The sequence below is a fragment of the Haliotis rufescens genome, unplaced genomic scaffold (genome assembly GCF_023055435.1).
Source record: "Haliotis rufescens isolate VD_foot unplaced genomic scaffold, xgHalRufe1.0.p SCAF_18, whole genome shotgun sequence".
NCBI lineage: Eukaryota > Metazoa > Mollusca > Gastropoda > Lepetellida > Haliotidae > Haliotis > Haliotis rufescens.
Genome location: NW_025963868.1, coordinates 29,882,499 through 29,904,230, shown reverse-complemented (window position 1 = coordinate 29,904,230; position 21,732 = coordinate 29,882,499). Strand labels below are relative to the sequence as shown.

General features: G+C 40.7%; 1 protein-coding gene across 1 annotated transcript in view; it reads left to right on the top strand.

Annotated features, from left to right (window-relative positions):
* The first annotated feature begins 7,134 nt into the window (after positions 1 to 7,134).
* LOC124127541 overlaps positions 7,135 to 21,732 on the top strand; it is a 31,993-nt gene continuing 17,395 nt past the window's right edge. The window contains exons 1-2 of the mRNA XM_048398574.1: positions 7,135 to 7,383; positions 21,443 to 21,553. Coding sequence (XP_048254531.1) covers positions 21,484 to 21,553 — 70 coding nt within the window. The 5' untranslated portion in view covers positions 7,135 to 7,383; positions 21,443 to 21,483. The remainder of the gene's footprint in view (positions 7,384 to 21,442; positions 21,554 to 21,732) is intronic.

Below are 21,732 nucleotides of genomic sequence, written 5' to 3'. Positions count from 1 at the left end.
TGGGCTAGCACTGTAAATCGGCATCAGTCCGGACTAGCACAAGCAGCCACACACACGTGCATACACGTCGCTATATAAGTGTAATAATCCTGGAGGCGACGTTAAACCCAATTTCACCTCACCTCTATGGTACTGTTTCAAATTGCTTTAGCTTAACTTTATGCGCACATCTAAAGGCCCCTTTACACAGGGCTGCGACCTTTGTGTCACCTTTGAGCGATCAAAAACTGGCCAGGACGCTCAATGGTCGCCTAAACCCAGAAAATCATGTTTCTATGTAACTGCTCCAGCAGTTGTTCAGCAGTAACTGCTCGAGTTGTTCAGCGTCTGCAACCACAATGAAACACTGCAGGTACAAGCCCTCTATTTATAGGCAGGCTGAGGAGGCACTATAGGTAGCTCAAAGGAGGCAGAAAAGAGGCAGAAGCATTGCCATGATGTCTCAAGGGTTGCCGTGGTCGCCGAATGGAGGCACGGCGGCCGCCACAGTCATCGTTCGATGCACGCTGTTGGTCGCCCAAAGGACGCACAAGGAGGCAGAAGCGCCGCCCAGATTGACGGGAAAATTTGCAGCAGAACGCATCTATTACCTGGCGACCATTTGGCGACCACTGTGCCTTCATTCTGCGACAACGGCAATGCTTGTGCCTCCCTTCTGCCTCCTTTGAGCCACCTTTGAGCAACCAACCTCCTAGGCGACCTTTGTGCGACTGTTTTGAACATGTTCAAAAGTTCACGGCGAACATGGCGTCCATGGCGATGTCTGAACCTCCTGTGTACCACCTTGGAACGACCTAGGCAACCATTCTGCCTCCTTTGAGCCTCCAACGATGACCTGGCATTTGGAGGCTAAAAGATCGCGATCCTGTGGAAAGGCCCCATAATTTGACGACGTTTCATTCTGACATGTAGTTCATACATGAGTTATGAGAAAATATCAGAAATGAGTTAAAGTCCCAAACGGAATACACATTTGGTGTGTTCGATCTAAACTCGTTTAGTGTCTAAACATCTGAACTGAGCTATCTTATCACAGCCTAAACACTACCGTAGCAAATTATCCCCATAATCTAAAGATGTTTAGAATTTAAGCATGTTTAAATAAATGCACATCATTGGGCATTTATTTGACGGATTACGGTTGACGGGTGTTGAAATCTGACCTGCGCTCACCGGTGCTGGTGTCCAAAACCTGAACTGGTTTCTGCACTTCATTCACCTTACCGTAATACGTGTAATGAAAACATTAAGGTATATATATTTAAGACATAAGGGACTCGTGGTCGTTGTTTTTCGTACGATAAAAAACTGAAGGGAAAATAAATCATGAGGGGCGCAGGGTTGTATTGTGCGATAAACAACCACCTTGAGTCATTTATTTCTTAAGGGGCACGGGTGGCCCAGTCGTCTAAGGCGCCGCGATTCGCTGTGCAGAGTTGCGTCCCTTGGGCACGCCAGAACAATATGATTGTGGGTTCGAATCCCGGTTCGCCCCGATTATGTTTCTAGGTTTGTCAGCACCATACCCGTGCTCGTGGGTTTCACCGAAGTGGTAAACGTCTGAGACATGCATCACTCTGGGCTTTCCTCCCACATTAAGCTGACACGCCGTGATGTAACTGGAATACTGTTAAAAGCGGCGTTAAACCCAACTCACTCACTCACTCACTCACTAACATTGAAAAGGAACTATGTGAACTCAGACACATACAGACGCCAGGGGGAGCCAGTCATGCATCTATATTTTCATATTCATAATATAAATAGCGTGAATAAATGTACAAATTTCAGGTCGGCGGGAACCTCAGTTTAAAAAAATATGCGTTTTTGTCCTTTTTGCCCCACATTTATTGAAAACAAATACCATTTTATGCTTATCTGTCCATGTTATGAATCGCTCAGAATAAAATATTTCCAAGGTTTACCCCAAAACATCAATACACTAATCAAGCTCCTCCGTTTTGATGAAATATCTAACGAGCAACAAAAGAATACTATCCTATACATTAATTATGGTTTACGACTTCGCAACCGTCTTTGTACAAATGATGTTTAATTATTCTTTAGGTTATTTGCCTTCATTAATCAAATGCTTTTATCTCTTCTTGTTGTGTTGTGTTGCGACTTATTTTTCACAAAATTGTACACGTGCACATCTCTGTGCATATAAGTCTGCATGTTTATACTTCTACATGTACAAAATTGTATATATATAATGTTACTGTATGTATATGGGCCTATGGCCAGAATACAATAAATGATGATGAAGTCGTTTGGCAAAGATATTTACAAAAATATTTGTTCAACCATGTGTATAGCTATTTAGATAATAATAACGTGCTCACAAACCTACAGTCTGGATCCACGCACTGTGACTCCATCATCAACTGACACATTCACATGTCATACCGACCAAACATACAGTCTGGATCCACGCACTGTGACTCCATCATCAACTGACACATTCACATGTCATACCGACCAAACATACACTACAATACAAATATTTCTCTACCCATAACATAATTGTGCGTGAACGACGATATGGGTTTTAATGATGTAGATATATAATGGAAAATAACATAGATTATACATTAAATATGTAATATGTAATATCTAGTGTATGATTCATATGATATAACAGTCACATACTTTTTTTCAAATTTCACAAACTAGCTAGAGAATTTTTTTTGTATGTTTGGCATACTACCGAGTTGCTTGAGGATTAAGCACCTTACCGACACCTTACCGACAATTGACGGATAAGTACTTTATTACTTGTACTGGTCCGGACTGATGTCGATTTATAGTGCTATCCCACTGAAATACCATGCCGCAGTTTAACATGAACACTTCACTCAGACACAGTATACTGACTCCGAGCCGACCAGTCCTTGTTTTAGCCCCTTTATGCCGAGCGCCAGACAGGGTAACAACAAGTACCATCTTTTAACGTCTTTTGGTATGACGCGGCCGGGGATCGAACCCCGGACCTTCCGCTCTCCTGGCGGACGCTCTACCATTAGACCACGGATGCGGTCTGTTATATGAGAAGAATGTCACAGATTTGACTTCTAAGTAAAGCATGTATGAGTTATGTTCATGTAGGTACAATGTACATAAATAAAAGCAGGGAGGGAAGTGAAAAGCAAACACTCAATACTTAGGAGCCGACCATTGGATATTCTTAAGCAGGGGAGGAGTCAGGGATTTTATTGAAAAAAGAATGTCCCCCAAAATTATTGTAATAAGCGTATATCCCTCGCCCATTTTAACACTTTATGGTCCCAAACCAGGTAACTGACCCAACATTTCACTTAGCCAAAATAGCTGCAATGGAAATTCTAAAATAAACATTTCTAAAACTCCTTAATACCAAATGGCACCAATTCAGTGTGTGCTTTATGTATAGACATGCAATATTTGGCAAGGAAATATTTAACAGTTTATTTGTTATTCTTCATAAGTGAACCCACCCTATATTAAAATATAAATCCAGCTTGTTGTCATGGAAACATAAACAATACAAATTTCTAACGTTCCTAAATAGCAAAAGGCACCAGTTCAGCATGAATCTGATAGACATGCAAAGTTTCGTAGAGAAATATTTAACGGTTTCTGAGTTATGCACGCACGCACGCACGCACGCACGCACACTCGGGCACACGGACGGACAGACGGAACCCATTTCAATATCCCCCGCCAACTTCGTTGGGTCGGGGGATAAAAAATATTTATGCTTCTGACTGTTGAAAAATAATTGCCTGCAACAAATATTTCATTGTTGCAAGGTGTCCTTCGTTAAAAAAATTCAGGCTCACAGTTTTAATATAAAAATATATGCAGAATGTCTATGAGTGTGAGTGAGTTGAGTTTCACGCCGCTTTTAACAGTATTCCAGTTATATCGCGGCGTGTCAGCTTAATGTGGGAGGATTCAGTGATTCAGGTCTCAGACGTTTACCACTTCGGTGAAACCCACGAGCACGGGTATGGTGCTGACAAACCTAGAAACATAATCAGGGCGAACCGGGATTCGAACCCACAATCATAGGTTTCTGGCTTGCCCATAGACGACTGGGCCAACCGGGCCCCAAGAATGTCTATATTCATGCCTGTTCAGAGAATCAAAGTGTTGCGGTATCATTCACATACAAGCGAGAAACGGCACATGCTGTAACGCCTCGACTGTAACATTTTGAAACGAACAGACACATTTTATCTCATATTTCAATTAACATACTTTAAGTGTGGTTAACTGAAAATGAAGTCCTAAATAATTCATGAAGGTAAAAGAGTGAGCGAGTGAGTGAGTCGGGTTTAACGCCGCTTTTAACAGTATTCCAGTTATATCACGGCGTGTCAGCTTAATGTGGGAGGAAGGCCCGAAGTGATGCAGGTCTCAGACGTTTACCACTTCGGTGAAACCCACGAGCACGGGTATGGTGCTGACAAACCTAGAAACATAATTGGGGCGAACCGGGATTCGAACCCACAATCATAGGTTTCTGGCGTGCCCAAGGGACGCAACTCTGCACAGCGAATCGCGGCGCCTTAGACGACTGGGCCACCCATGCCCCGAAGCTAAAAGAAAAAACATAAGGTTCACATAAATGTTATGGAAGAATACATTATTATTATTATTGTTAATAAAAATAAGCACTATCGTAATATTTTTTCATCAAATGTTATCTATGATAATGTAACAAACACGCTACGGCTTTTTCGTCTCCATGGGCACTTGCAATTAAATGTCCCTTGCCATGTTCAGAGCGTCCTCTATCCTACTTGACGAGCTGTGACTTTGTGGACAGACACTGCTGGGATATCGAACGCCCGCAGAAATGACGTTAGTTATATAGGAAGAAAAATAGTTGTTTATGTCTCGTCCACCGTAATGGCCGCCCCGAGGGCTTTGAGAGACAATAAGACAAATGTATTACAGTATGAAATGTCTGGGGTTAATATAAGTCCCAATTATATGACAAGATTATATATATACATATCACACCATGCTACGTAAACCACACCAAGCCTTACCACCTAAACACAACACACAGAGCCTCACCAGCCTCCAATAATAAATGTAATAAATAAGACACACCACACACACGCACGCACGCACGCACGCACGCACGCACGCACGCACGCACACGCACACACACACCTAAAGACTGTAAGCCGGGGGCACGGGTGGCCCAGTCTTCTAAGGCGCCGCGATTCGCTGTGCACTTGGGCACCTATGATTGTGGGTTTGAATCCCGGTTTCAAGGTTTGTCAGCACCATACCCGTGCTCGTGGGTTTCACCGAAGTGGTAAACGTCTGAGACCTGCAGTACTTCGGGCTTTCCTCCCACATTAAGCTGACACGCCGTGATATAACTGGAATACTGTTAAAAGCGGCGTTAATTTAACCCAAGCTCATATACGGTCAAGTCCGTTCATCCAATATGGCTGGATGCATATGATTTTGTCGGATTAACGAGACTGGTTAATGAGTGATTTCAGTAATTTGTTGCAAATTAGGTGATAATGGACGAGTGAGTGAGTGAGTGAGTTGGGTTTAACGCCGCTTTTAACAATATTCCAGTTATACCACGGCGTGTCAGTTTATTGTGGGAGGAAAGCCCGAAGTGATGCAGGTCTCGGACGTTTACCACTTCGGTGAAACCCAGCAGCACGGGTATGGTGCTGACAAACCTAGATGATAATGGACGAGTATAGACGCTGATGTAAATGAGTGCAGTCTACAACATTTCCAAACAAGGCATTTCCAAAAATTCCCAAACTAAGCATTTCCAAACATTCCCAAACAAGGCATTTACAAACATTCCCAAAAACAAGGCATTTCCTAACATTCCCAAACAAAGCATTTCCTTACATTCCCAAACAAAGCATTTCCAAACATTCCCCAACTATGCATTTCCAAACATTCCTAAACAAGGCATCTCTTAACATACCCAAACAAGGCATTTCCTAACATTCCCAATGTAGGCATTTCCAAACATTCCCAAACAAGGCATTACCAAACATTCCCAAACTAGGTTTTTCCAAACATTCCCCAACTTGGCATTTCTAAACATTCCCCAAACAAGGCATCTCTAAACGTTCCCAAAATAGGCATTTCCAAACATTCCCAAACAAGGCATTTCCAAACATTCCCAAACAAGGCATTTCCAAACATTTCCAAACTAGGTATTTCAAATCATTCCCAAACTAGGCATTTCCAAACATTCCTAAACAAGGCATTTCCAAACATTCCCAAAACAAGGCATCTCTAAACATTTACAAACAAGGCATTGCCAAACATTCCCAAACAAGGCATTTCCAAACATTCCCAAACAAGGCATTACCAAACATTCCCAAACTAAGTATTTCCAAACATTCCCAAACAAGGCATTTCCAAACATTTCCAAACTAGGTATTTCAAATCATTCCCAAACTAGGCATTTCCAAACATTCCTAAACAAGGCATTTCCAAACATTCCCAAAACAAGGCATCTCTAAACATTTACAAACAAGGCATTTACAAACATTCCCAAAAACAAGGCATTTACAAGCATTCCCAAACAAGGCATTACCAAACATTCCCAAACTAAGTATTTCCAAACATTCCCAAACAAGGCCTTTCCAAACATTCCTAAACAAGGCATCTCTAAACATTCCCAAACAAGGCATTTCCAAACATTCCCAAACTAGGCATTTCCAAACATTCCCAAAACTAGGCATTTCCAAACATTCCCAAAACAAGGCATTTCCAAACATTCCCAAACAAGGCATGTCCAAACATTCCCAAAACAAGGCATTTCCAAACATTTCCAAACAAGGCATTTCCAAACATTCCCAAAACAAGGCATTTCCAAACATTCCCAAACTAGTCATACATGTAAATATAACCAAATGATTTGGAATACTTGGAAATGAGTTACATAAAAACCATCACTTGTCCAAACATAAGGAAATGGTTTTTTTCATGCCGTGTTTATTGTTACACTACGTATCAATTAAAACTGTTTCAACACGGAAATCGAAAAAGCAAAATAAATTAAAAAAGACAATGTTGATTAATTATTTCATGTCTGTTTATTTCCACAAAGTGAGCAATCACTTATATGCACAGTAGCAATGGTATTGCCGCGAGAGACAATATACGGGTATATTGCTTGGATCAATAGGAACTATTGAGTGAAACTCGTCGGTCTGTCAGGGAATACGTAGAACAGGACGGGGAGTTGACGGAGGGAGGCGTTACGCAAGTCGTTCAACACAACACCAGCGTAGGGTCGGAGACTTGGGGAAAGAGAGAGAACCCAGATGTGAGGATCCCGCTAAGTTGACCACCTTGGACCTAGTCACGGATGCATAGGAATAGCTACCACTGACTGTGAGTTATATTATTGTATTTAGATACATGTTTCCCGTGTTTACCTTATCAAACTTGTCATCTTATATGTAGCCGTGAACTGTGATTTAGTAATGCAAAAAATAACATTTTTTCAGTATATTGACCGAGTGGTCAAATAGTTGCTTTGAGTGTGTTTCGACAACATCCAATACGGTTTTTTAAAGAAGTGAAAACGTAATTAAAAATTAGGCCTTTGTACCAGGCTCAGTACAAAATGTCTTTCAGTACAAAAACCCGACCCGTGAAGATCCGGGATAGAATAGGTCTTCAGCAACCCATGCTTGCCGTAATTGGCAGCTATGCTTGTCGTAAGAGGCAACTAACGGGATCGGGTGGTCAGACTCGCTGACTTGGTTGATACATGTCATCAATCCCAATTGCGTGGATCGATGCGCATGATATTAATCACTGGATTGTCTGGTTCAGGCTCGATTATTTACAGACCGCCGTCATATAGCTTGAATATTGCCGAGTGCGGCATAAAACAACAAAACGGGAGGCCGGGGATAATTCCATTTGTCCATTGCCATTTCCATTCTATTACCTATCAGTGCTAATTACCCCCGGCCTTCCCTTTGCCCGTTGTCCATTGCCTTTTACCAACATTTAAGTCCTGGCTTCCAGTCCTCCATCGCTATCACCTATCAGCACTAATTAACTGTTATGTGTTGGCTTCCATTTGTCCACCTATCAGCGCCAATTAACTGTTGGCTTCTCTTGTAAAGTTCCACCTTTGTTATCTTATCACCTTTGTTTAACAGGTACATACAAGTAAACGCTTATAACGAACTGACGGATATAACGAACTTATATTTTTGGTCACGGTCATTTGCTGTAAATATGCTTAAAACGAGCTACGGTTATAACGAACTAAAATTTGTGGCCCATTAGTTAGTTAGATAGAGTTAGTTATAACCTAAAATTACTGTACATATGTTCTCTGCCTCATAGCATTTATTCGCCTGATGAAGGAGTAAGTATATACTCCGTAATGTGTGTCCCTTATAACAAAGAAGTTGACATCCATACTTGTCTGTTCCTGCCAAGAAGTTAAACCCCAGTAACAGATACACTAAACTACGGTTATAACGGACTCAAAGGGACTACTAATTTTAGTTTGTTATAACCGTAATTCGTTATAAGCATATATACAGTATAACTACAGCAAATGGTCGGGACTAAAAAGTTAGTTCGTTATATCCGTTAGTTCGTTATAAGCGTGTTCGTTATAATTGTATTATTGATTATTGATTACTGTATATTGATTACCTAATATGTTTTAACAATGCTAAGATATTTCACCTCATCCATCCCTGATAGTTGAGAAACGTATTCAGTGTCCTATCTGAATCTGTGCATTAAAAATGATGGCGATCTCTGTACCAAGCGGGGCAAGGGTGGCCCAGTCATCAAGGCGCCGCGATTCGCTGTGCAGAGTTGCGTCCCTTGGGCACTTCGGAAACCTATGATTGTGGGTTCGAATCCCGGTTCGCCCCAATTATGTTTCTAGGATTGTCAGCACCATACCCGTGCTCGTGGGTTTCACCGAAGTGGTAAACGTCTGGGACCTGCATCACTTCGGGCTTTCCTCCCACATTAAGCTGACACGCCGCGATATAACTGGAATACTGTTAAAAGCGGCGTTAAACCCAACTCACTCGCTCAATCACTGTACCAAGCTGTGTGACAAGAGGCATCATTTTGATGGTGTAGATGTTGTTGATGATGTTGATTGTGTAGACGATGTTGACGGTGTTGACGGTGTTGATGGACAAGAGGGATGATTTAGTTTTCCACATCGTGAATTTCCCCTGTATGTCGAGCAACACACTACCTGTTCCCTGGAGTCTTATTGTGTGTACTTTTGCCCGTTGCTTAGGAACTTAAGAACATGCACATACCATTAAAAACACAGGGAAACACACATGTTGCTAACAGATGAGCTTTTCAATAAAGGTCTCACCATCAAAAGCCCGGACAAGTCATTCCAGAAAGTCAATGGTAGACCTTCAGAGCAAATTACTAAATATTTATGCTCGTCAACATGATGCCCAATGCTATCCAATATTATGACCTTTACATGAGTGAGTGAGTGAATTGGGTTTAACGCCGCTTTTAACATTATTCCAGTCATATCGCGGCGTGTCAGCTATTGTGTGAGGAAAGCCCGAAGTGATGCAGGTCTCAGACGTTTACCACTTCGGTGAAACCAACGAGCACGGGTATGGTGCTGACAAACCTAGAAACATTATCGGGGTGAACCGGGATTCGATCCCACAATATCATGTCAGGCTTTCTTCCTACATTAAGCTGACACGATGTTGAATAATTGGATTCCTGGTCACTATAGGCATAGGGTCGGAATATTTACTCGGATAGGCAAAATCAAAATAAGTGAATTTGGCCAAAAGGTTTAACTAAGGTGCAGATCGATGATCTGATACCTTTCAATAATGGTCAACAGTCAATACTATTGTACTGTTTTGCCTAGCCACCAGGGCTAGAAATATAACAGTGAAACCGCCTCATCTGTTTCATATAACAGTTTTTTTAAATCCCAGTAATGTAGTGCGTCATTAGGCAGGGAAACAACAAGTCCCATCGTTTAACGTCTTTTGGGTATATAGGTGAAAAGACTTACGGTAATCGGGTATGGATAAGACAAACCGGTGGTTGATGGTTTGAACACACAACCACGCACTGTAACTTCAGGAGTGGTATTGGGATAGTAAACAAGGCCTAGCGTATTCTGGCCCGGTGTAGTAGGCTCACATGACTCCCCCTAAATTTGACTCTAGAGTCACATGGGCCTAGGCTCACATGACTCCCCTAGGCAGGCTCAAAACATTCCCTCTAGACTCAGCTAACTCCCCTACTGGGCCCAAATGACTCCCCTTGTCTTAAAATGATTGCAAAAAGGATCAAACATTTCTTGTATCGTAAGATTTTCAACCCCTTTTCCTAATTTTCTATTTTGAAATGCCAGGTTTAGAACAATCCCCAATATTCAAGGTTAGAAACTAACAGCTTTTGTCCACTAGTCCTTATAATGATAACATATAGCAAAACACTTAAAATGGGCCAATTTCTACTCGTCCTTAGGATACCTTTACTATTTGGCAGTTTGGTAAGGACTACAGGACTAGTGCCAATTTCTAACGCTGATAATGTGTATCAGATATTTTAGTCCCAGTTATTTTGTTACAGTTTCATATTTAACCTTATTTGGATAAACTCAAGGTGCCACCCGTAAATCACTATTCTTTTCTTAACCTATAGTATATTTTCAGAATACACCCTGTGTCCTGCATCTATTTCTCATATCATGTTCAAACTACTCCCCCCATTCTGTATCAAGTTCTTGAGTATCAGGCTCAAACTACTCTCCCTATTCTATATCAAGTTCTTGAGTATCAGGCCCAAACTACTCCCCCCATTCTGTATCAAATTCTTGAGTATCAGGGTCAAACTACTCCCCCCATTCTGTATCAAATTCTTGAGTATCAGGGTCAAACTACTCCCCCCATTCTGTATCAAATTCTTGAGTACCAGTTTCAAACTACTCCCCCTATTCTGTATCAAATTCTTGAGTATCAGGGTCAAACTTCTCCCCCCATTCTGTATTAAGTTCTTGAGTACCAGTTTCAAACTACTCCCCGTATTCTGTATCAAATTCTTGAGTATCAGGCCCAAACTACTCCCCCCCATTCTGTATCAAGTTCTTGAGTATCAGGGTCAAACTACTCCCCCCATTCTGTATCAAATTCTTGAGTATCAGGGTCAAACTACTCCCCCCATTCTGTATCAAATTCTTCAGTATCAGGCTCAAACTACTCCCCCCATTCTGTATCAAATTCTTGAGTACCAGTTTCAAACTACTCCCCCTATTCTGTATCAAGTTCTTGAGTATCAGGCTCAAACTACTCCCCCCATTCTGTATCAAGTTCTTGAGTATCAGTTTCAAACTACTCCCCCCCATTCTGTATCAAGTTCTTTGAGTATCAGGGTCAAACTACTCCCCCCATTCTGTATCAAGTTCTTGAGTATCAGGCCCAAACTACTCCCCCCATTCTGTATCAAATTCTTGAGTATCAGGGTCAAACTACTCCCCCTATTCTGTATCAAGTTCTTTGAGTATCAGGCTCAAACTACTCCCCCATTCTGTATCAAATTCTTGAGTATCAGGGTCAAGCTTCTCCCCCAATTCTGTATCAAGTTCTTGAGTATCAGGGTCAAACTACTCCCCCCATTCTGTATCAAGTTCTTGAGTATCAGGCTCAAACTACTCCCCCTATTCTATATCAAGTTCTTGAGTATCAGGGTCAAACTTCTCCCCCCATTCTATATCAAATTCTTGAGTACCAGTTTCAAACTACTCCCCCTATTATGTATCAAATTCATGAGTATCAGGCTCAAACTACTCCCCCCATTCTGTATCAAGTTCTTGACTATCAGGGTCAAACTTCTCCCCCCCCATTCTGTATCAAATTCTTGAGTATCAGGCTCAAACTACTCCCCCCATTCCGTATCAAATTTTTTAGTATCAGGCTCAAACTACTCCCCCCATTCTGTATCAAATTCTTGAGTATCAGGGTCAAACTACTCCCCCAATTCTGTATCAAGTTCTTGAGTATCAGGGTCAAACTACTCCCCCCATTCTGTATCAAATTCTTGAGTATCAGGCTCAAACTACTCCCCCTATTCTATATCAAGTTCTTGAGTATCAGGTTCAAACTACTCCCCCATTCTGTATCAAGTTCTTTGAGTATCAGGCTCAAACTACTCCCCTATTCTATATCAAATTCTTGAGTATCAGGGTCAAACTACTCCCCCTATTCTGTATCAAGTTCTTGAGTATCAGGCTCAAACTACTCCCCCCATTCTGTATCAAATTCTTGAGTATCAGGATCAAACTACTCCCCCAATTCTGTATCAAATTCTTGAGTATCAGGGTCAAACTACTCCCCCCATTCTGTATCAAATTCTTGAGTACCAGTTTCAAACTACTCCCCCTATTCTGTATCAAGTTCTTGAGTATCAGGCTCAAACTACTCCCCCCATTCTGTATCAAATTCTTGAGTATCAGTGTCAAACTTCTCCCCCCATTCTGTATCAAGTTCTTGAGTATCAGGGTAAAACTACTCCCCCATTCTGTATCAAATTCTTGAGTATCAGGGTCAAACTACTCCCCCTATTCTGTATCAAATTCTTGAGTATCAGGGTCAAACTACTCCCCCCATTCTGTATCAAGTTCTTGAGTATCAGGGTTAAACTACTCCCCCATTCTGTATCAAATTCTTGAGTATCAGGGTCAAACTACTCCCCCATTCTGTATCAAATTCTTGAGTATCAGGCTCAAACTACTCCCCCCATTCTGTATCAAATTCTTGACTATCAGGGTCCAACTACTCCCCCCATTCAGTATCAAATTCTTGAGTATCAGGCTCAAACTACTCCCCCCATTCTGTATCAAGTTCTTGAGTATCAGGCTCAAACTACTCCCCCCATTCTGTATCAAATTCTTGAGTATCAGGGTCAAACTTCTCCCCCCATTCTGTATCTTGAGTACCAGTTTCAAACTACTCCCCCCTATTCTGTATCAAATTCTTGAGTATCAGGGTCAAACTAGTCGTTTGGGCCTTAGGGGTGTCATCCGAGCTTGGGCTCAAATAACTCTAGAGTCGTCTGAGCCTGGGCAGTTATTTGAGCATCCTACACCGGCATCCTCATGGGTAAGGTAGTCAGGAACGATGTCACGAGTGTTGTTGTAGATGGGCACACAAACCATGAATCGAAGATCACTGCTATGGCATTGATAATAGGTCACATTTAAGTGGATTGACATAACAAGTCAATTATTTAAGAACTGACGTTGTATGTTTCTGAGGGGGAAGTGGATAACGCTGCTTTCAGCGTTGCTGGTGTCGCTTCACTGGTGACTCAGAGTCGTCATTACTATCAATAGCTTATGTGATCGACTTGATTTAATCATGTTTGGTGCATATGAAAGCTGTTAGTGAGACTCGCAATAGTTTAAAGACTGGCGTCGATACAAGATTGATCGACCGTCATCTTCTTTTGTCGCAGTATTGAATTTGTCATACTCACTGATTAACGTTTGCAGGCACCGGAACACCACGCTTCTGTAAATGAAATAGGAATCCTTCGAGTCTGATGGGCATCTTAATCACTTGTCTTCTCATCTTTAACTGTGCATTGATTGGTGGTAGTGTATGATGGCATGTTTTTAGCATATGTTTATGCTTGATAGTTTCTGGACGGGTCAGTTTCTAGAAGGCTGATTGTACATATTGTCAACGCGCATGTTGGGAAATTAGCTCTTCGGGGAATAAAGGACACAATCGACATCACTGTTCCGGAACGTTTTTTGCACAACATGTAAACAATAAACAACGATTGCACAATGAGCGGAATACCAGCTCTGACAACACAAACACAGTGATGAGCGGAACTTCCAGCTCAGGCACACATGATATGAGCGGACCTTCCAGCTCAAGCATACACGAGAAGAGCAGAGTTCCAGCTCAACCCCAGGACGTTTCCTACGAGCGGCACATCCTGCTCGAGGTCGTCCCTACACTAGCACTCGGAATACAAAGCTTGACTAACACCGTGTAATGGTAACACATATATAGTAATGGACAACAATGGACAGACAATGACGTTGCTCTGGACATGGGACTTCTGGGGGTGATGAACCGACACAGTTCAGGGGATGAACAGTTAAGGCAATAAATGTCCTACTATAAATAACAGTAATTAACGGGAAGTGATATAGTGGCCCAGATTGGCTGACAGTCAATATACAATGAAATGGTGGTTAGGATAAACAACAGGGATTAGCGCCTAATACATAATGACAATTAAGTTATGGAGACATGCACATGTCATGGCTACAGAGTAAGTAGCCTTTTAAATCAAATGTTCTTCAGACAATGGTTGTCGTAAATCAGTCGCTATGACAATATATATGACAACAATGAGGGCAATTAGAGGCCATGTTCGATTTGACTTACTTTTAATCTACTTACCAAGTGTGGTTTCAATCTCTATTTGGAAATAACCACTTGACAACGTGTTGATTGTGTCAGTGTTGTTATCGGTGTTGTAGATGATGTAAATCGATGTTGATGATGTAGATGATGTTGATGGTGTTGGTGTTCTGCAAGGTATTAGAAGCTGTAGTCCAATTTAACTTAGGAGTAATAGACCCAGATATTTATGGGAGCTAACAGTCTTAAGTGGTACATTATTTTTGTGTATTTATTTCCATTCCCCATATTTCACAGTAATCTTGCAAGAGATACAATCGTTATTATAATTTTATAGTAATATCTGCTACCAATATTAGATCATCTGCAAATAATAAAAAAAATTATGTTGTACTTTTCCTCTGATATGAAGAAATAAATAAATTCCACTAATTTCTTCACAAAAACTGAGAAAAGTAAAGGACTGAGAGTACATCCTTGTCGTACACCAACCGAGCACGTAAAATACTCCGATAATGTGCTTCCATTACCCGCAGAAACTGCAGATTTAACATGATGATACAAACTCTGATTTAACTCTAAAGAATTTATTATGAATGCCATTGTTTAATAGTAAAACATATATATATTCTATTTACCACATAAAATACGCAAAGCACAGTAAAATTTACCTACTTACGTATAATGTGTTTCTGAACTAATGCATGTAAAATGAATATATTGTCGACAGTGATGAGTGAGTTTATTTCGGTAAAGAGGCCACCGGCCCATTATACAATATGGATACAGTGGATTACAACAATAGCAGGTGGCAGATAATATAAGGGGAATACATTGTGAAACAATTGAATTATTGCATATATTTGAAAAACTGTTGTCGTTTCTTGAAAGCCAGAAAAATATATTTAGCTAATTTATTAATAACATGTTCATTTTGGCAAGACATAAGAGTGCAACATTTATCAAATGAAGGTTGTGAATGGTAATACTTAGATATAAGACTATTTCTCAGATCTGAGTAACATTGACATTCAATGCAGAAATGATACTCAGTTTCAATTACACGGACTACACAAAATGGACATAAGCGTTCATCTCTAGAAAGACTAATTTTTTCTACACTCTTCAAGCATTAGGTTATGGCTAGAACAACGGAAAGAACTAAGAGCAAATTGATATACTCTAACAGGTATTGATGGTATTGTCGACAGTGGAATGATGCTTTCGGACCCCACCTTGGTATTCTCCAGTACTATCTATATCTTCTAGGAAAGTATCCAGCCTCTTATTTAGTATACAAGCACATATTTTACTTATGGTATTAAGTAATGAAATTCCTCACTTATAATGGTCTTCTGTATTGTCGTTCTTGTGTTAGGGTATTATGATGGATGTAGCCCAAGCACTTTTTTTCTTTAACTTTAATTAAACAGCACAGTGAGGTATGGTATTAATATATCTTTGGCGTTTTTAAAGAACTCTGAGAGAATACCGCCAACGCCTGGAGATTTATCAACGTTAAGAATTGCATCCGATACTTCACAAATTGTAATCTCTGATGACAAATCATCCGGCTGCAGACATTTTCACAGTCAGTAAATGTACGTATGTGATGAAACGAAACTTTCCAGGACTAAACTGTTTCGATCTCCTCGTTCACCTGGAGTGGTATATTGTTAACTATGACGGACTTTTTAAAATATTTCTTAGCTAATTTCCAAAGGCTCTTACAGTGTATCAGCTGCTTCGGCTGATGTGTTACTGGCATTTACTTTAAGAGTGAGTGAGTGAGTGAGTTACGATTTAAAGTCACATCGGCATTTAATTTAAGAAGCCATAACGTTTTGACGACAGATATTCGTAAACCTTTTTCCGGCTTGTTTATACATGACATTTTCTCTATTTCTGCTGAGATGGAACACATTCAGTCATCTCAATCGGGATCAAATCACTTGGGGTGTAATTTACCAGAGTATACACGGTATTGGTTATGACGTCTTTTCAACAGTGATCCTCTGGATTTCAAAATATCTATGTTGATGATGGATATGATGTTAATGATGTAAATAGTGTTGCTGATCTCGATGGTGTTGGTAGTGTAGAAGATGTTGATGATGTTGATTGTGTAGATGATTTCGATGGTGTTGGTAGTGTTGATGGTGTAGATGATGTTGATGGTGTTGATGATGTTGATGGTGTAGATGATGTTGATGATGTGGATGAAGTTGATGGTGTAGATGATGTTGATGGTGTTGATGATGTTGATAGTGTAGATGATGTTGATGATGTAGATGATGTTGATGGTGTAGATGATGTTGATGGTGTTGATGATGTTGATGGTGTAGATAATGTTGATGGTGTAGATGATGTTGATGGTGTTGATGATGTTGATGATGTAGATGATGTTGATGGTGTAAATGATGTTGATGGTGTAGATGATGTTGATGGTGTTGATGATGTTGATGATGTAGATGATGTTGATGGTGTAGATGATGTTGATGGTGTTGATGATGTTGATGGTGTAGATAATGTTGATGGTGTAGATGATGTTGATGATGTAGATGATGTTGATGGTGTTGATGATGTTGATGATGTAGATGATGTTGATGGTGTAAATGATGTTGATGGTGTAGATGATGTTGATGGTGTAGATGATGTTGATGGTGTTGATGATGTTGATGATGTAGATGATGTTGATGGTGTAGATGATGTTGATGGTGTTGATGATGTTGATGGTGTAGATAATGTTGATGGTGTAGATGATGTTGATGATGTAGATGATGTTGATGAGTAGATGATGTTGATGATGTTGATGGTGTTAGTGGTGTAGATGATGTTGATGGTGTTGATGATGTAGATGATGTTGATGGTGTAGATGATGTTGATGGTGTTGATGATGTTGATGATGTAGATGATGTTGATAGTGTAGATGATGTTGATTTTGTTGATGATGTTGATGGTGTAGATCATGTTGATGGTGTTGATGATGTTGATGATGTAGATGATGTTGATGGTGTAGATGATGTTGATGGTGTAGATGATGTTGATGGTGTAGATAATGTTGATGGTGTAGATGATGTTGATGATGTAGATGATGTTGATGATGTTGATGATGTTGATGAGTAGATGATGTTGATGATGTTGATGGTGTTAGTGGTGTAGATGATGTTGATGATGAAGATGTTGTTGATGGTGTTAGTGGCGTAGATGATGTTGATGATGTAGATGATGTTGATGTGTAGATGGTGTTGATGGTGTAGATGATGTTGATGGTGTTGATGATGTTGATAGTGTAGATGATGTTGATGGTGTTGATGATGTTGATGGTGTTAGTGGTGTAGATGATGTTGATGATGAAGATGATGTTGATGATGTAGATGATGTTGATGGTGTGGATGATGTTGATGGTGTTGATGATGTCGATAGTGTTGACAGTGTTGACGATGTTGGTGATGTTGATGGTGTTAGTGCAGTACATGGTGTTGGGGGTGTTGATGATGTTGATGTGTTGGTGGTGTTGATAGTGTTGATGTTTTTATGGTGTTGATGATGTTGATGATGTTGATTGTGTAGATGATTTTGATGGTGTTGGTAGCGTTGATGGTGTAGATGATGTTGATGGTGTTGATGATGTTGATGATGTTGATGGTGTAGATGATGTTGATGATGTGGATGAAGAATATGGTGTAGATGATGTTGATGATGTTGATGGTGTAGATGATGTTGATGATGTTGATGATGTTGATGATGTAGATGATGTTGATGATGTAGATGATGTTGATGGTGTTGATAGTTTTGACGGTGTTGATAGTGTTTGGGGTGTTTATGATGTTGATGTGTTGATTGTGTAGATGATGTTGATTGTGTAGATGATGTTGATGATGTTGATGATGCTGATGATGTTGATGGTGTAGATGATGTTGATGGTGTTGATGATGTTGATGGTGTTGATGATGTTGATGGTGTAGATGATTTTGATGGTGTAGATGATGTTGATGGTGTTGATGATGTTGATGATGATGATGTTGATGATGTAGATGATGTTGATGATGTTGATGATGTAGATAATGTTGATGGTGTAGATGATGTTGATGATGTAGATGATGTTGATGATGTAGATGATGTTGATGGTGTAGATGATGTTGATGGTGTTGATGTTGATAGTGTAGATGATGTTGATGGTACGGATGATGTTGATGGTGTTAGTGGTGTACATGATGTTTATGGTGTAGTTGATGTTGATGGTGTTGATGATGTTGATAGTGTAGATGATGTTGATGGTGTGGATGATGTTGATGGTGTTAGTGGTGTAGATGATGTTGATGATGTAGATGCTGTTGATGGTGTAGATGATGTTGATGGTGTAGATGATGTTGATGGTGTTGATGATGTTGATAGTGTTGACAGTGTTGACGATGTTGATGATGTTGATGGTGTTAGTGGTGTACATGGTGTTTGGGGTGTTGATGATGTTCATGTATTGGTGGTGTTGATAGTGTTGATGTTTTTATGGTATTGATGATGTTGATTATATTGATGGTGTGGATGGTGTTGATGATGTAGGTTATGTTAGTTATGTTGGTTTTGTAGCTCTTGCTGGTGTTAATGGCTTATACATGTTCCTCCACTTTCAGGAAGTCCGTTCACTTTAGTTATTTGGATCAATGAAATCTTGGAAACGTTTACATTTGACATACGTCAATCACGTGCAATGGAAACTAGATTCGTGGAGAAGCGGTCAAACACTGACGTCAAACACTAACGTCAACCAATACATGAACAGTCTCCGTGACCTTGACCTTGAACTACGCCGTCGGTGACAGCACGAGCAAAACAAAAGTAGAACACATATCAGTTAGAAATTCCGATTGCGTTCCCTTCCACATCCGTTTGTTCTGAATACATGGCTGCAAGGACCCACCAGCATCGATAAATATTTATTGTTACGAAATACGTAAAACGTCGGCCTCGGCTCTCGAGTCTGGCTTTTAAAATGTTGGATCTTTGAGAAACACCAATGATCCTAAGTTGAGAAGAGTACAAAGCAAACATCTTCAATCAACCCGCACAACGGAAGCTTTTACTGTTGCATAATAGATTGAGTTTATATTGATTCCTAGATTTTGAATGAATTCCAACCATGGTGTGTTACTTGACGGTCAAAGTAACACAGAAGGTGAGAATTATTGAATTATAGAATTATTGATGACTTTCACAAATTACAAACTGATTTCTAAACTGTGAGTGAGTGAGTGAGTGAGTGAGTGGATGGGTTTATTGGTGGTGGTTGGGTGCGTGCGTGTGTTGTTGGGTGGGTAGGTCGGGTGGGTTTGGGTATTTGAATGTTTGTTTAAGAAAGGGAGTGAGTGACAAAGTACTGCATTGATTCGGAAGGCATACATAGCATTACAAATAAAAAAACGTCAGTTTTATTTGACAGCTCTGAAACATACTATTGTACATATACACTATTTGTGGGTGGTTGTATTTTGTGTGACACATTCGGAACAAAAAATAACTTGGCAAACACACGCGGGGGCATAACTCCCTTCAGACGCAGCCCTATGTTTGACAGATACCTTATTCTATGTCTGTTGACATCATGACATGCGTATAGTACCACTTTACAGAAGTTCCTAGAACAGCCGCCTATCCGATAGTCAACCGTTCATTGTACTAGAACACTCGTCTGTTCGACAGTCAACCCTTTATATTCCCAAAACAACCGCCTGTCTGATAGTCAACCCTTCATGGTACTAGAACACCCGTCTGTTCGACAGTCAAACCTTGATATTCCTAGAACACCCGTCTGCCTGATAGTCAACCCTTCACGGTACTAGAGCTCCCGTCCGCCCGACAGGCAACCTTTCCTGTTCCTAAACACTCGTCTGTTCGACAGTCAAAACTTGATATTCCTAGAGCACCCGTCTGCCAGATAGTCAACCCTTCACGGTACTAGAACACCCGTCTGCCTGATAGTCAACCCTTCACGGTACTAGAACACCCGTCTGCCTGATAGTCAACCCTTCACGGTACTAGAACACCCGTCTGCCTGATAGTCAACCCTTCACGGTACTAGAACACCCGTCTGCCTGATAGTCAACCCTTCACGGTACTTGAACACCCGTCTGCCTGATAGTCAACCCTTCACGGTACTAGAACACCCGTCTGCCTGCTAGTCAACCCTTCACGGTACTAGAACACCCGTCTGCCTGCTAGTCAACCCTTCACGGTATTAGAACACCCGTCTGCCTGATAGTCAACCGTTCGTGTTCCTAAACTCCTGTCCGCCCGACAGTCAACCTTTCCTGTTCCTAAACACTCGCCTGTTCGACAGTCAAAACCTGATATTCCTAGAACACCCGTCTGCCCGATAGTCAACCGTTCATGGTCTTAGAACACTCGTCTTTTAGACAGTCCACCGTCCATGTTCTAAGAACACTCATCTGTTCGACAGACAACCCTTGATATTCTAAGAACACCCGTCTGTCCGACAGCAAACTGGTAGTGTTCCTAGAACACCCGTATCTTCGTGAGGCAACCGTTGATGTTCCTAGAGCAGCCGTGTGTCTTACAGTCAATTGTCGATGGTCCTAAACATCCGTCTGTCCGACAATCAGCCGTTCGGAAAGGTCTTTTAAAAATCAATAGAGTCAATGAAATGTATTATATATATTCAACGTAAACAAACAGTTGTGTATGTTATTCTGTACCTATGGAGACGACTTTGTGTTTGGTTCTCTTAAGACAACATCAAGGCAATAGCAGCAAAATATTTTTCGAAACACTCACCTGTCACAGACATTAATAAGTTGACAATATGGGAAGATTTGCATGGAAAATCAATTCGGACATGTTATTCGGGATGGGTATATGATAACATCATAGTCTCAGCAATAGAATTATACTATTTTGATTCAGTAATAATTTCCTCAAAAGCCTGTGTAAATATATATTGGAGAGCCACACTGTGACAGCGACATTGACTTGAAACTATTGTATACGTTTTGCTCTTCATGTTGCAGATCAAACCAGGAACACATAAGCAGTTTTGCTGATACCAACCATGGGAGATAATATGCACACGACATTTGTCTCATTTGTTGTTCTATTGATATCAAGATGGACTCTCGTGGGTAAGATATCCTGCCTCCAAGTGGTCCAGACGACATCTTGTCACCCCTTTCATTTGCTCCAGACGACATCTTGTTTCCCTTCTCACTGCTCCAGACAACATCTTCTTCCCCCTCCACTATGTCTAGTCGACATCTTGTTCCCCCTCCACCGTGTCAAGACAAAATCTTCTTCCCCATCC